Source organism: Plectropomus leopardus, chromosome 16, assembly GCF_008729295.1.
Source record: "Plectropomus leopardus isolate mb chromosome 16, YSFRI_Pleo_2.0, whole genome shotgun sequence".
Lineage (NCBI taxonomy): Eukaryota > Metazoa > Chordata > Actinopteri > Perciformes > Serranidae > Plectropomus > Plectropomus leopardus.
This window is the reverse complement of record NC_056478.1, coordinates 31,648,141-31,662,494: the sequence shown is the minus strand read 5'-3', so window position 1 is coordinate 31,662,494 and position 14,354 is coordinate 31,648,141. Positions and strand designations below refer to the sequence as shown.

The 14,354-nt window shown below is 41.0% G+C and overlaps 1 protein-coding gene across 1 annotated transcript in view; it reads right to left on the bottom strand.

The window, feature by feature from the left end:
* The window catches only part of cnih3 (cornichon family AMPA receptor auxiliary protein 3), a 91,525-nt gene extending 77,614 nt beyond the window's left edge, over nucleotides 1-13,911 (bottom strand). Inside the window, exon 1 of the mRNA XM_042504002.1 lies at nucleotides 13,834-13,911. Within this exon, the coding sequence (XP_042359936.1) occupies nucleotides 13,834-13,911 (78 nt within the window). The remainder of the gene's footprint in view (nucleotides 1-13,833) is intronic.
* Between the last annotated feature and the right edge of the window lie 443 nt (nucleotides 13,912-14,354).

The window sequence follows — 14,354 nt, the reverse complement described above, 5'->3', positions numbered from 1 at the left end:
CCACCTGCTATTCAGGTTTTAAACATTTCCTCGCACTCACAGGTTGATGGAACAGCCATAAGGAGCAATTATGGTTCAATATCTTGCCCAAGGACACTTCAGCATGTTGACTGAAGGAGCTAGGGATCAAACCGCCAACCTCCTAACCTTCACCTCTGAGCCATAGCCACCCCATTATGTGTTGTATCGTATTGTGTCATAATTTTACAATTTCATGTGCACAACAATGAGGACACTCTGTAGTTGTCATTTCACCACTCGTTATTACTGTTGTTATTCTGCACTAGATGTAGGTACAGGTTCCGTAGTTATCACTTCAACAAAATGTTAGGTTACATACCTTTCTGTTGTTTTTAGCTTATTAAAGATTTTGGCGCAAGCCTCAAGTGTACATTAGAGGAATTGTAGTTTTTGGCACTTCCACTTTGTTTTCATTTTCCAGTCTTAGAGATTGCCACTTAGTGATGGGGAAGAATGTATTAACAATATATTTCATGTTTGTCCCATAAATGTAATGATTTAGATAGAAAATTAAAACATGCTTGTAACTGTTGCATTTTGTGAAGATGAAATACAAGATAGGCTAACTCTAGCATGTCCACGCTGTAGTCTGCATGGGTGCTGCACTACCCTTGAGGTTGAGATCTGCCTCTTTTGTTCCTTCAACATTATGTTATTAAATATATCCACTACTGACATGTTCAAATTCATGCAGAATTGTCCATGTTCACATCACAATACATTGTATTAATCTATGGCGTTTTATGGGGGCGGGACCACCTAATTGCAGACCGTGAAGCTTTGTAACTGTGGAGTGCATATTTTTGGAGAAAAGGACTTGGGATCAGAAATGGGCATTTTTTTCAGGATAATGGATAAATAGGCTTTCGATCTAATTAACATTTTTTGGACTACTGAATTATGGGCCATTGGAGCAATGGGCAGTCCCATTGTGACACCCCTTAGCAGGTGTTTATCCTTCAAACTATACAGTTTTAAATGTTGCTGATCCAGAAATAAACCCTCATATGGGATTATGACGTCATATTATAAAATAAGCCATCAAGTCTGCAGCTGTCTATGTGCCATTGGAGGGGTGTCCTGATAAAATAAAGATTAAAAGACAGGCAAGTGAGGTTTAGGATGAGCAGCAACCACAGGTAATGTTCATTATTTGACAAATATTGGTGTCCGACTGATCTACAGTATAAAGCAGTTGTGAATTACTTATTAACCATTTATAATGGTAGGTTACTAGGGCTGCTCGATTATGGCAAAAATAATAATCACCATTACTTTGATTGATATTGAAATCACAATTATTTAATGATTATTTAACATGATTACTCATTGGCCTTTCGAATGTCATGCAGTTATTGAACAATAACTCAGGTGTTTATTTTTAACACTGGATGTCCTTTAACTTTAAATACAAGTTAACTGAAAAACAATGAAAGCTTTGTGGTGCAGCCATAACTGTGTAACACATCTTTCACATTACTGTAGTTTGTTCACATTCACATAATAAAACCTAACCCAACTAACATAATTTAACAATACATAACAGTTACTGTATCAATGACAGCAAAATGAATTTTGAGTTGGGAGCAATGATTGTTTCACAGGAGAGACTCACCAGCAGACATTTCACCATATCTGTATAGAAGCAGCTGGGAGTGTCACTACAATGAGAAAAGCAGGTCCACCTTAACAGTCCACCTTAAGGGACTGGTCAGTTTCCAGTGGGAAGCTAACTCAGCTTGCTAATTATGAGGCTAATTTCTGTCACAGCAGCTGGCTGGTTTCACGCATGTCATATTCTGTGCTCTTCTTACTGTCACCATCACCAGCACATACACGTTCGCTCTCCCCGCTCGAGATCATTGGCACTCTCTTGGTGCACGCACTGTCTGGAAACAAAATGAGACAACCAGAGAGGCAGTGTGCTGTGGCTTTCTGTTTTCAACCCTTGCTGAAACTTCTGTTTGGACTTTGGTGGAATGGGCAGAGCACAAATAAAGCTTGCACTTGATTTACAAAATAAAAAGACAAAACAGGAGCAACATTGTTCAACACTGTTGACTCATTATGTTGCACATCATCTTTTTATCTCGATTATCTCGTTTTGAAAATAGAGGGAAGCCAAAACCGTAATCAAAATTAAAATCCGATTAATCATTCAGTCCTATAGCCTACCATAATTAATGGTTAATTTATCATTATGAAGGGTGCTTTCTTGAATATCGGAAACAATGAAATTAATCAAAGTACTTAAAATCAGACATTTCTGTAGGTCTTGGTGATCTGGGGCATTGGGTAAGAAGCCCTCTTTGCCTAGTTGGTAACTCAGCCTTACTTGTAGCTTACTTTATATGAAATAAGCTGTCATGCCTCACCAGACCCTCTATACACTAAATATCACTTCCACAATATGATGTGAGAGTAAACTCAGAGTGTAAATGATGCTTTGACATTCTGCCCTCTGTCACGCTGCCAGGACAACCTCTGCATATCTGTCTGAGGAAGAGCAGAGAAGAGTGTGACTCGCTGCCAGCTTTAATGACACCATGAAGGCACATGGAGCTGTGCTTACATGGGAGGAGAATCACTCAAGCAGAGATGGACCGTGATGGCACTGAGCCATAGAGCTTGGGGGAGGAAACAGGTCACCATGTATGTTCATTAAAATTGCTTCGTAATGACTTATAGAAGTGTATACACTGGTGACTGTGGTGTTTTTATGTGATTGCTGCATCTGGTTTAAAGTGTCATTACAAAGTGGGATTACATCCAACAGTGAGAACACTGTGACATGTTTATCATCAATATTGTATTATTATTCCTAAAGACAAATATGTTTCATACTGATGGAAATTTAAGAAAGCCCCCTCCTGCAGCTGGTGCAAAGACATGCACAGCACAACTGTCATCACCAGTTCCCACTGTCATCATCAGTTTCAACAGTTATCATCAGTTTCAACAATTATCATCAGTTCTAACTGTCATCACCAGCTCCAGCTGTCATCATCAGTTCCCACTGTCATCATCAGTTCCCACTGTCATCACCAGTTTCCCCTTTCATCACCAGTTTGATGTATTTCAGAGTCAGTGCCGTAGTTGTACCTGCACCCACCTGTGTCCCTGTGGACATGTAGGCCTTAAAGGGTGTACTCAGGCTCGTTGTTGGCACATTGTTATTTTGAGGCAGCAGGAAGTGAATGGGCCATTGACCAACAAAAACCTGGTCAAAAGAGTAGCGCAGTATTGTCCTGCTATTTAAAAGTTACATAGGCCAGTTCACAGCATGCTTACAGTCTGCTTCTTTACACACAAGGGTACACATAGGTGAAATAATATGTAATGAATAAGGAAAATATTACAGTGGAAACCTCTTGAAGTGATCACGTCTGTTCAGGTAAAATTGATTTAAATATTTTTGTTTTCTTTTTCTGTATTTCTCAGGCAGATTGCCATCTAACACATCATTCAAAAGTCAGCCTTCATTTACTTTAAAAAACTACTCCACAAGTACAGAATAAATCATAAAACATCTTTTCAGTATTCAAATAAGTCAAAACACACAAGGCAAACTTTAACAGTCCCAATGACAAATAAACCCTAACTCCAACACAACAGTAGGACACATCACATTAAATAATGTACTGAATGGGCCTCTCAGATTCACGAATATCTGCTTACTCTCTCCAACATATACTTATATACAGAGGATTACATGAATGCAATCTGTCACTACCCTCCACTACATTTATTTTGGAAAGATATCACTGACAAACTGACTCATACTGAGCTACAGAACCCCACTCTCCGCATCACTCTGCTTGTTAGTCAGCCTCTCATCACACATGTCAGAGCATGGGTAACTTGCACATCTGTGAAGGCTCTATGAATGCTGAAAGGTACATACAGATTTTGGGGCAACATATGCTGCCATCCAGACATCGTCTTTTTCAGGGACCTCGCTGTTTATCCCAGCGACACAATGAGAAACATTCTGCACGAGTTCCAACCGTGTGACTTCTTAGTAAAAGAGCGCAGGTACTAGACTGACTTGCTAAGGTCCAGACCTGTCTCCCATTAAACGTGTGGAGCATTATGAAGCACAACAAAGTTCGTTGAAAAGGTCTAGATGTAACAGATCCCTAATGTTTGGACCTCTTTTGATTCAGGAGTTCTGGATGGATGGATGCTATGAGGCTTTACCGGCGGGGCACATCATCAGTTGTGTACCTCAGCATCACTAGGTGTTTCGGCCATACATATGACAACAGGGACAGGAGACTGTTGGGCGATTGAAGTCATAAAGGAAAAATAGGAAAGAATTTCATTTTCAACAGTTAGTTTCCTCAGTTCCCAAAAACTTACTGAGTGTTGTTTGATTACGATAACGATAGGTGTAAAATTACTAAATGCACTCTATGATAATATTGATATTGTTGATAACAGTCCCATGCGTATATTTATAGTGGAGGCGTGTCTCATAATAATGGCAGCAGAAGGTTGCATCAAGCACAAACACAGGCGTAGCTTAAGACAGGACCACAGCAATGGCAAAACCAAGATCACCAAGATCGGGGTGAGCCGGGGGTACAGTATCAGTGCAGCCACAGCACGAGCACGACCAAAGGTAGGGTTACAGCACCAGCACAGCTATCACCACGATCAGGTGCCGCCAAGATTGCAGCCAGGATCCGGGAAAACTAGGAAACAAGGGAGCAGGAATGCTCCAGAGAGGCAACGGAGTTAGCGTAATGCAGTAAATACACATGAGCATTTTCAGGTGGAGGGAGCAAGAAAGGAAAAAGGAGCTCAGTGTATCTTAGAAAGTCCCCCGGGAGATTAACCTATGTCAGCCTAACTAGGGGTTGGTCCAGGCAGCCTGAGCCAGCCCTAATTATATGCTTTATCAAAGAGGAAGGTCTTAACAGTGAAAATGGTGTCTGCCTCCCTGATCGAAACTGGAAGATGGTTCCATAAAAGAGGAGCATGGTAGCTGAAGGCTCTGGCTCCCATCCTACTTTTGGAGACTTTGGGAACCACAAGTAACTCTGCGTTTTCAGAGCGCACCTTGAGGGTTGGTAAAGAACTATGAGCTGCAACAGATAGGATGGATCCTGACCATTTAGAGCTTTGTAAGTAAGGAGGAGGATTTTAAAGTCGATCCTAGATTTTACAAATGGTCAAAGACCCAGTGTACCCTAAGAACTGGCAACCAATCACTCTCCAATGCTATTATATACTTGCTAATTGTATAGACCATAGAATGAAAAAGTGTTATGAAATGATAATGGTACAATTTGCAAAATCATTAACATTGGACACATATCTGGGTCTGTTCCTTTATTAAGAGGGTTAAAACAAGGATGTCCATTGTCCCCATATTTACTGTATTCATAGTTGCAATTGAAGTGCTAGCAATTAAAGTGAGACGAAATACAAAATGAAGGGGCTTGAAATAGGGGGTCTAAAAAGAAAAATATCAGTGTATGCTGATGACGCTAGCTTTCTGATGAGTCTAAATCTTTCTTGTTTGAAAGCCCTCCTCTAAGACCTGGACTCCTGTTCCAAAATATCTGGTCTAAAACCAAACTTTGGAAAATCTGTAATTCTTCGAAAGGATGCACTAAAGGGTACGAACTTCAGGTTTCCATGTAATCTTCCAATTACATGGACAGATGGACCAGTTAATGTGCTTGGGATTGTGATTCCAGAGGATTTGAAGGAGCTATGTTTAAATAAACTATAATAATAAAATCAGCAAGGTGAACAAAATTGAAAAACCATGGAGGGGGAAAACTCTAACACTTTTTGGAAAAATCTTATTGGTTAATTCTCTTATCGTCACAATTTACTATCTTTTTATGTCAGTCCCTAGCCCTAACAATCCTTTTTTAAGACCTTTGAACAAAAGATGTTTGGATTTCTCTGGAGTCATAAACCGGAAAAAATTAAACAAACTGTCTTTTATAATAAAAACTTTGAAATGGGTGGGTTTAAGTATTATGTCTTACTTTGAAGGCCTTTTGTTGCCTTTGTTTAAAAAATGTACTTGCATAACTTATTGGAAGGTACTCATCCACTGTTTCAAAAAGGCTTTATCCTTTCCTGTAAATTCAACCTCTTCATATTGGTTCAGTTGAAATCATACTTGAAAATTCATGTGTTTTTGAAAGAGGTAATACAGAGTTGGTTATGCTTTCAGTTTAATCCTCCAGAGGGCAGAAACAACATTCTGCAGCAGGTCATATGGTTCAATTCTAATATTGTGATTGATGGGAAACCAATCTTTTGGAAGAGTCTTTTTGAAAAAAGGTGTTTTGTTTATAAATGATCTTGTCAATGAAGAAGGAAAACTTGTTATTTATAACCAATTTATTGAAATGTATGGCACCATTGGTCCCCTCCTTCCACTCTTAAAATGCTCTTTAAATGAAAAAATACAGATGGGAATTCTAAACTATTAGTTTGTCAGCCAGCTATAAAAAATAGCTTATGGTTACAAAACAGGAAGATAAATAGAAATATTCATAATTTTTATTTGACAAAGACATCTTTGGGAAATATTCCATACAAAATCTATAAAAAATGGTAGGACACTGCACTATACCATGGAAATTGGTCTTTGGTCTGATATATAAAAAAAACTGTTGACTCATATACAAGGTACTTTCAGATAAAAATACTTCATAATTTCCTGGCAACAAGAAAGATGATATGAACGCCAGTTTTGTTGTATGGAACCTGAGTCAACAGACCACTTTTTTTTTTTTTTGGTTTTGTCAGGTTGTGTCTGCATTTTGGAGAGAGGTCCAGAAAATGTGTTCAAAAAAAGAGTCTGAACATGGAGTTGGATCTTTTCTCTGTGATGTTGGGAGATGTTACAGACACAAAGACCTATATTGTAAATTTAATTATCTCCCTCAGGATAAGACCAGGTTTTCCCCCAAAAGAATGCCAATTATCTATGAAGCCCACATTGTTTGCTAGACACCACCTTGACAACCAGTGGTTGAATGATGACATGTGGCTAAACATGTCATCAGTGGTTAGATTGGGGAGGGATCCAGAGAAGATTGTGGTGTCCGACATCGTCTTTGCGTACTCACACACTGACACAGCTAGCCACTTCTCCATCATCCTTTTTTGCCTTCAATTTCAACAACTCATCTGGTTTCAAATAGCGACTGAAAACAGTGAATTATGCTGCCACAATGGCTGCTTGACCAAAAGGTTAGGTTTTCATGCCCTGAGCGGCAGAGCATGCTAAAAAAGGGCAAGTGTGCTTTGTCAAAATAGCCAGGGTCAAATAAAGCTATAAATAAAATGAGTCAGTGTAAATGAACATAAAAAGACAGAGGCTATGGAACGGGCCACAGAGAACACACAATGGAAGAAAATGAATAATGAGCTGCTCTGAACCAAACACACGAGCTGTCCTGTCAGCAGATAACATGAGTGCCTGACTCATACAAGTCAGACGGAGACAAACGACTCGCACGGATCACCTTGTGTCATTAATTGGCCATACTCAGTCAAACCATACACTGCCAAGAGCTATTCATCTACTGCTCCACCTATTTTCAGCTTGCGGTAAATACATGGGGATAAAACCCTATGAGGAAACAAATAGGAGAATGTGTTGGCTGTCATTTAAACATTTATCATCATTTATTGTTCTCTGTTAGCATCTCTTCATTCCCTGTGGGCAGAGGTGTTAAAGTCTGGTCAAAACAAACATACATGTGTAATGAGAATATGTGTAATTAACTACCCAATCAGATATGAAAAGTTAAAAAAAACCTCTGAGACTATCAAAATTGGTTTCAAAATCATGAGAAACTGAGCAGTGCTCTCTGCTCTGAGATACTGGGGCCGTGTTTACTAAAGGGATGATGTTTTTTCTTAAAAACCAACAAAAATGTTAGCTTCATTTAGGGGTATGCGTTACGATGATATTAGATTGTGAAGAATTAGAATGTGTTCATGATCTGCCATCACCGAGAGATCGTTGTATCGTGCTACGGTGCACGTTCTATCTATTGTAGTTCTATGTTCATACGCCCTGGCTAAATGTAAATTAAATGAGAAATGGTTGGAAGATGACAAATATCATGACTGGCTATTACAATATTGCAGTTCGCTGAGGCACCATGTGAACTCTCAAAACAACTTGGGATGGATTGTAAATCGATCTCAAAGATCAGTTGCAAAGATTGCAAAGATTCTCACATGAAATCTGAAAAGCACAAGTTTTGTACCAGCCAGAAAACACATGCCTGTTGACTTGTTTAGTGCTGCTGTAAGTTTGGCTGTAAGTATCGTTACTAGGGATGATTTGCCTAGAGTGAATATGTCCACTCCAACATCCACATCCATTGCTGCACTTCATTTGTCTGACAGCTTTGGTTACATTTCAGATGACAGTTTTTCATGCCCTTACTAACCAGTGAAAAACATGTATCACTAAATGTGTTGATGTTGAATGTTTGTCATAAACTGAAGGATGAGGTGTTCCTTCAGTTCTGTTCCAATTGAGAAAATTCTCCTAAGCTAAAAGTTTTAAGTACCTTACACATTTTATGATCTTGTAGAATATGATGCATTGTTGTACAGTGGCGTGCACAGACTTTTTGAAGGGCAGGGGCGAAAAGGAAAAAAAGGGCACATATAGCGTGTCCTCGCCACTGAAGAGGGTACTTTAGACATGTTTTGGCTCCCAAGAGGGCACTTTAATGCGCGTTTTGGCTCCCAGGGGGCACTTTAGCATGCATTTTGGCTTCCAAGAGGGTACTTTAGCACACGTTTTGGTTCCCAAGAGGGCAGTTGAGTGTTTTTTCCATCCAAGAGGGCAATTTCATGTATTTTGCCAACCAGGAGGGCACTTTAGCGTGTGCTTTTGCCACCCAATAGGACACTTTAGTGAGTTTTGGCTCCCAAGAGGGCACTTGAGCATGCGTTTTGGCATCCAAGAGGGCACTTTAGCGCGCGTTTTGGCTCCTAAGAGGGCACTTTAGCGTACGTTTTGGCTCCCAGGGGGCACTTTAGCACGCGTTTTGGCGTCCAAGAGGGCACTTTAGCGCGCATTTTGGCTCCCAAGAGGGCACTTTAGCGTGCATTTTGGCTCCCAAGGGGGGACGAGGGGGGGGGGGGGCCCCCCCCCCCCCCCCTCGGGCCCCGCCACTGTTATTGTAGATTATACTACACAACTGTATGAAGACGTTAAAATGAGCACAACCTTAAATGTCTACAGCAGTAAAATGCAACATACGCCACCAAAAAACATCATATAATACAGTAAAAGACTGACAGGGACCCCTTTACCGCATAACGACTACTTTCACTTCAGGAACAAACCTCGACTGACGGAGAAAAATGCAGTTTTGTTTAAAATGATTTTTATTGCTTTTCATAGCCTACGAGAAATGTTGGGACATTCCTTCAGACTGAGTGTAACTGAGTGTTATTTTTACCTCAAAAAGATGTCAGTTATGTTAGCTAATGTGCATTGAATGTTTCACTTATATAAAGTCAGTAAAAGTCAATAGCAATATTGGCTACACCATAATCTAGTCTGTATTTTTTTAGACTGCCATGATGCAAGGGTAAAAGTGGCTGAGGAAGTAATTCTACAAGCTAACCAACTGACATATCCACTCAGATAGTATTTCTGCAAGAGATTATGTTGGTAAGCAAGCAAGCTAAGTTAGCCAGCTAGCTGCAACTAAGCTACACTGCACTGATCTGGTATCAGGTGGTTTGTAATATTAGCTGTAAAGTAACTCACACAGCAAGCTAGCCAGTTTACTTGCCAGATCAGCCCTTGCATATGGATGAATTAAGTGACTTTCTCACTCAAGACATTATTTTCCTGTGTAAGATCATTAGCAATTCATCCATGAGCAAGCAAGCTAAAATTAGCAAACATTAGCAAGAGAAAACCCCAACAATTATCTTCCTGTAGCATTAGGGTTTCTTTTTAGCATGAAGGGGCACTGTAATTATGGTATGTGGCACAAATGTGATACTGACATGAGACAAGAATTAGCTAGCACTGCCACGGATCCTCCGTCTCAGCCCCAGCAGGTAGGGCCCTACTTCCCTGGGAGTGGACGACACCACAGAGCTTATCCACTGTGGCAACTCACATTTAGTTTACAGCAGGCTGATGTCCAGCACAGCACAGGGTGTAATCCATTTTTGCAGCAACAGGGGGCTTTTGCAACAATAGGACTTAAGCCTTGTCTTTAACTCATTTGGTTGAAACTTGCTCTAAGTCTAACCTCAAAGTTGAGCCAGTTGCACCAACATGGCTGAATTCCTCAACTCACTAAGACCAGATGTAAGATTTCCACCATCAAAGACCAGCAAAAACTGGGTCACAACCATTTAAGATCATCAAAGACCAGCTAAATCCAGCATAAGGTTTTAGCTGGTTGATGGTTCTTGCTGGTCTTTGATGGTCTGACATGCTGGTGTGACCAGCCTATCAAACTGTGCCCTTTATGCATAACACATGACAGAAGACTTAACTGATTTATGCTCTTTGCTTTTCATACTTCCCCCTAGTGACATTGTTATGTCTCCATACTCAAGGACATGGATTTGGACATGGACATGGTCAAAAAAGCGGGTCAACCAGCTGAACCATCTCAAACTGTGAACTTTGTGTTATGGAGGGTGCCGGTTGTTGGACGTTACTGGACTCAGTGGCTTAGCTATTGTAGTGTTGCACACTGTGGCTGAAGATTGGTAAGGCATGAAAACACGCACGACACATTCATATACAACCAGATAAGTCAAGGAAGGTCTCAAGTTTATTCTGACTTTTACTGGATTTGAGGTCTAAGCTAAAGCCTGTAGTTTGTAAAAGGACTTTGGTGATGTAAGCATAAAATATATTACATCCTGTTGTTATCAATTACTAGGGCTGTCAGTTGATATATTTAATATTTAATTGCAATTAATCGCATGATTGTCCATCGTTAACTTGCAATTAATTGCAAATTCATCACGCGTCTTTCTATCTGTTCTAAATGTATCTTAAAGGGTTATTTTTCAGGTCTTTTGTACTTTTATCAGTATGGGAGTGGACAAATATGCTTATTTTACTCAAATGTACACATATTATTGTTGGGCCAAGGGTCATAATTACAAAATGTTCATGCTTTAATCACGCATAAAAAAAAATGAGTGTGCGCGTCAAAAAAATTAGTGCCATTAAAATGAATTTGTGTTAACGTGTTATTAACTTTGACAGCCCTATTACTTACCTGGGGAAACTGCTTGGAAACATATGAAAGGCTAGCTCTGGATTCTTACTGTGATCATCTGAGCAGTTCATTGCTTCTGATTATTCATCACTTATTGACTAATCCAGAAAGCATTCAGCCAAAAATGGTGGCACGCTGTAAGGGCACCCTCTTCTGGCTGTTGCGCAAAAAGAATTGGAGTGTTGTTTCCTGTTATTGTTGCTTCTTTGCCTGCGCTAAGGATAATGATCTTGGTCTGCCCTTTATTGCTTTGTAGCTTGAGCTGATGAAGTGCAAACTTCAAGCTACTTAGTGTCATGCGGCCAATTGTCCGTATGATATACATGAACATAGCATATGTTATATGATAAGATGCTTGTATAATAAAATGATAAGAAGAGTGTGTGCATCAGAGCACACGCAAAATGATGCTTTTTTCCAGTGACCCCTCCAAGAGAGACATTTTGTGAAAGTAGAACCTTTAAATGATGATGTAACCTGCAGTGGTAACTATAGCTCCCAGCAGTGGAGTGAGAATATAACATCAATATGACTTTCTTACCAGCATTTCACATAGTGGCTTTAGCTGACTTTCATATTACCAGTCTAGTTCTGCTTTTCCCACATTACCTGACTTCTTCTTACTTGACTCCTCAGCCCAGAGGACGTTGGTATACTCCAGGGACAGCCAACATGTCCTCCTATTGTTTCTTCATAAGGCTTGTGTAAGCGTAACTGAGTGATTGCAAGAGGAATCAGTCATCAATCATTTACTTATTTCTGAACAATTTTACTTAGAATTTACCAGCAGCTGAAAATAGGTAGAGCAGTAGATGAATGGCTTGTTCTCTTGGCAGTGTATGGTTTGACTGATTATGGCCAATTAATGACACAAGGTGATCTTTCCGAGTCATTTGTCATCGTCTGACTTGTATGAGTCGGGCACTCGCGTTACCTGACAGGACAGCTCATGTGTTTGCTTCAGAACCGCTCATTATTTATTTTCATGGCCTGTTCCATATCCTCTGTCCTCTGTGTTCATTTACACTGACTCAATTTATTTATAGCCTGATTTGACCCTGGGTACTTTGACTCAGCGCACTTGCTCTTTTTTAGCATGCGCTGCCGCTCAGGGCATTAAAACTTAACCTTTTGGTCAAGCAGCCATTGTGGCAGCATAATTCACTGTTTTCAGATGAGTTGTTGAAATTGAAGGCAAAAAAGGATGATGGAGGAGTGGCGAGTGGCCAATGTGGCTGATAGAAGTGAAAGAGTTACAGCCAGAATGAGGCAGCATTTGGCAGGTGGCTGCTGTTATGTGCAGCTTCCACAGCTCCACACATTCCCACCTCAGCCTCTTCATAATAATGTTTCCTCACAGTGTGGAGCCCCAGCTTATTATGCTGCATGTCTGTATGTCACCATGAACGGGAATCAGAGGAGGAGGCATCTCCACTGTTTCTGCCGTCTTAAGCAGAATGCAAAATAAAGCCTGCTGCGTTGTGGATTATTGCTGAGGCTACAAAACGAGGTGTTCCTTTGCAATTCTTCCACCAGTGCTCCATTTACATCACAGACACAACTGAAGGAGGTGATGTGGGTTGTGTCTCTGTGTAATGAATCAGGACACACAGACATCTCTCCTCATTAGCATGGTCATCAGCTCCACAGAGCTGCTGTAGATTTGGTCTATTTGGTTTCTTTTTCACTGTACAACCATGTGTGTCTGTAATCTCACTGCCCTGCTGCCTTTATTTGTGCTCTGTGAGCAGACACACGGGCCACTGTCTGACAGACAGGCACACACATCAACTATTAGCTGTAATTGCCTGAGGATCAGTCATCCCAAGTGCATCAGGTCTGTTTTCAATGCAAAAGGCAGATTCTGGGCATCTGGCTGGAAGACCTGACCCAAATCTGTCTCTACATAAGGCCCTGCATGATGGAGACATTGCTCAGGGATCAAATAATGAGATTATTCAAATATAATAATGCAGTCAGTCATATTGGCACTGGTGGAGAGCTGTGCTGAACCTTGATTAGAGGCAGCAGAGCAAGGAGATGGTGGTGGGTGGGTGAGTGTGTGTGTGTGTGTGTGTGTGTGTGTGTGTGTGTGTTAGGGGGTTACACTTCAACATTTTCTAATTGATGTGAAAGGACAGTAATTTAATTGATCTAGGATGCTGCATGGGATTGCAAGCGTTTCCGTGTAGCAAATTGGGTCAGCATGATGTGTGAAGTAGCCAAATAAGAGGAAAGACTAATAGAAATGTGCCAAAGTGGTGAAAACGATGGATGCATCTATGAAGGATGAAGGTCGAGCTGAAGATGCAGGTGCACACCTTTTTTTGTTAAGGTAAATATCACTGAAATAATCATGCAGCCTTAAACTGCGTGTTAGCCACGAAAACATCCGTTTGGAAGCGCAAAGGGCTGCGGGCTATCTGGCTTTGTTACACACTGGTATCACACCTACACACCGATTCCCGATCACCGCATCCACCACTATCAAAGGCAAGACAAACACACAGCTCAAAATACAGCCTCCTCATTCTGCGGTACTTACGTGCCATATTGCAAAGAAGATGAGGGACACGCAGAGGACCAGAGACAGCATGTAGCAGAAGGCAGCAAAAGTGAACATAATTGAAACGGAAAATGGAGGATAATTTCCCAAAGAAGCTCGATCCTGCCGACACACATGTAAAAGAAAAAGAGGGGGAAAGGGGGGGAGAAAGTTGTCACGGTGCCATGAGAAGCCGATGCGGTACCGGTACCATGACTTCGCCCCTCACGATGTTTGCAACAAATTGTTGCAGAAAGCCTCTCCAGATGCTGAGCCGTGTGTGTGTGTGTGTGTGTGTCCGCCCAGCAGCGCCGCACACACTCAGAGTCAGAGCTGCTCTCAGATCAATGCGCGTGGCATGATGAGCGATCAGTGTCCATAGCGATGCTGAGATAATCATGTAGCTCCTGTGGATGACTGCAGGTTAATGGTGAATCTTCCGGGAGAGGAGGATATGTTTGTGATCCATGGAGCAGAGCAGGAGGAGCCTGCTGGATCTCCGCTGCTGTCAGGAGAGGAGC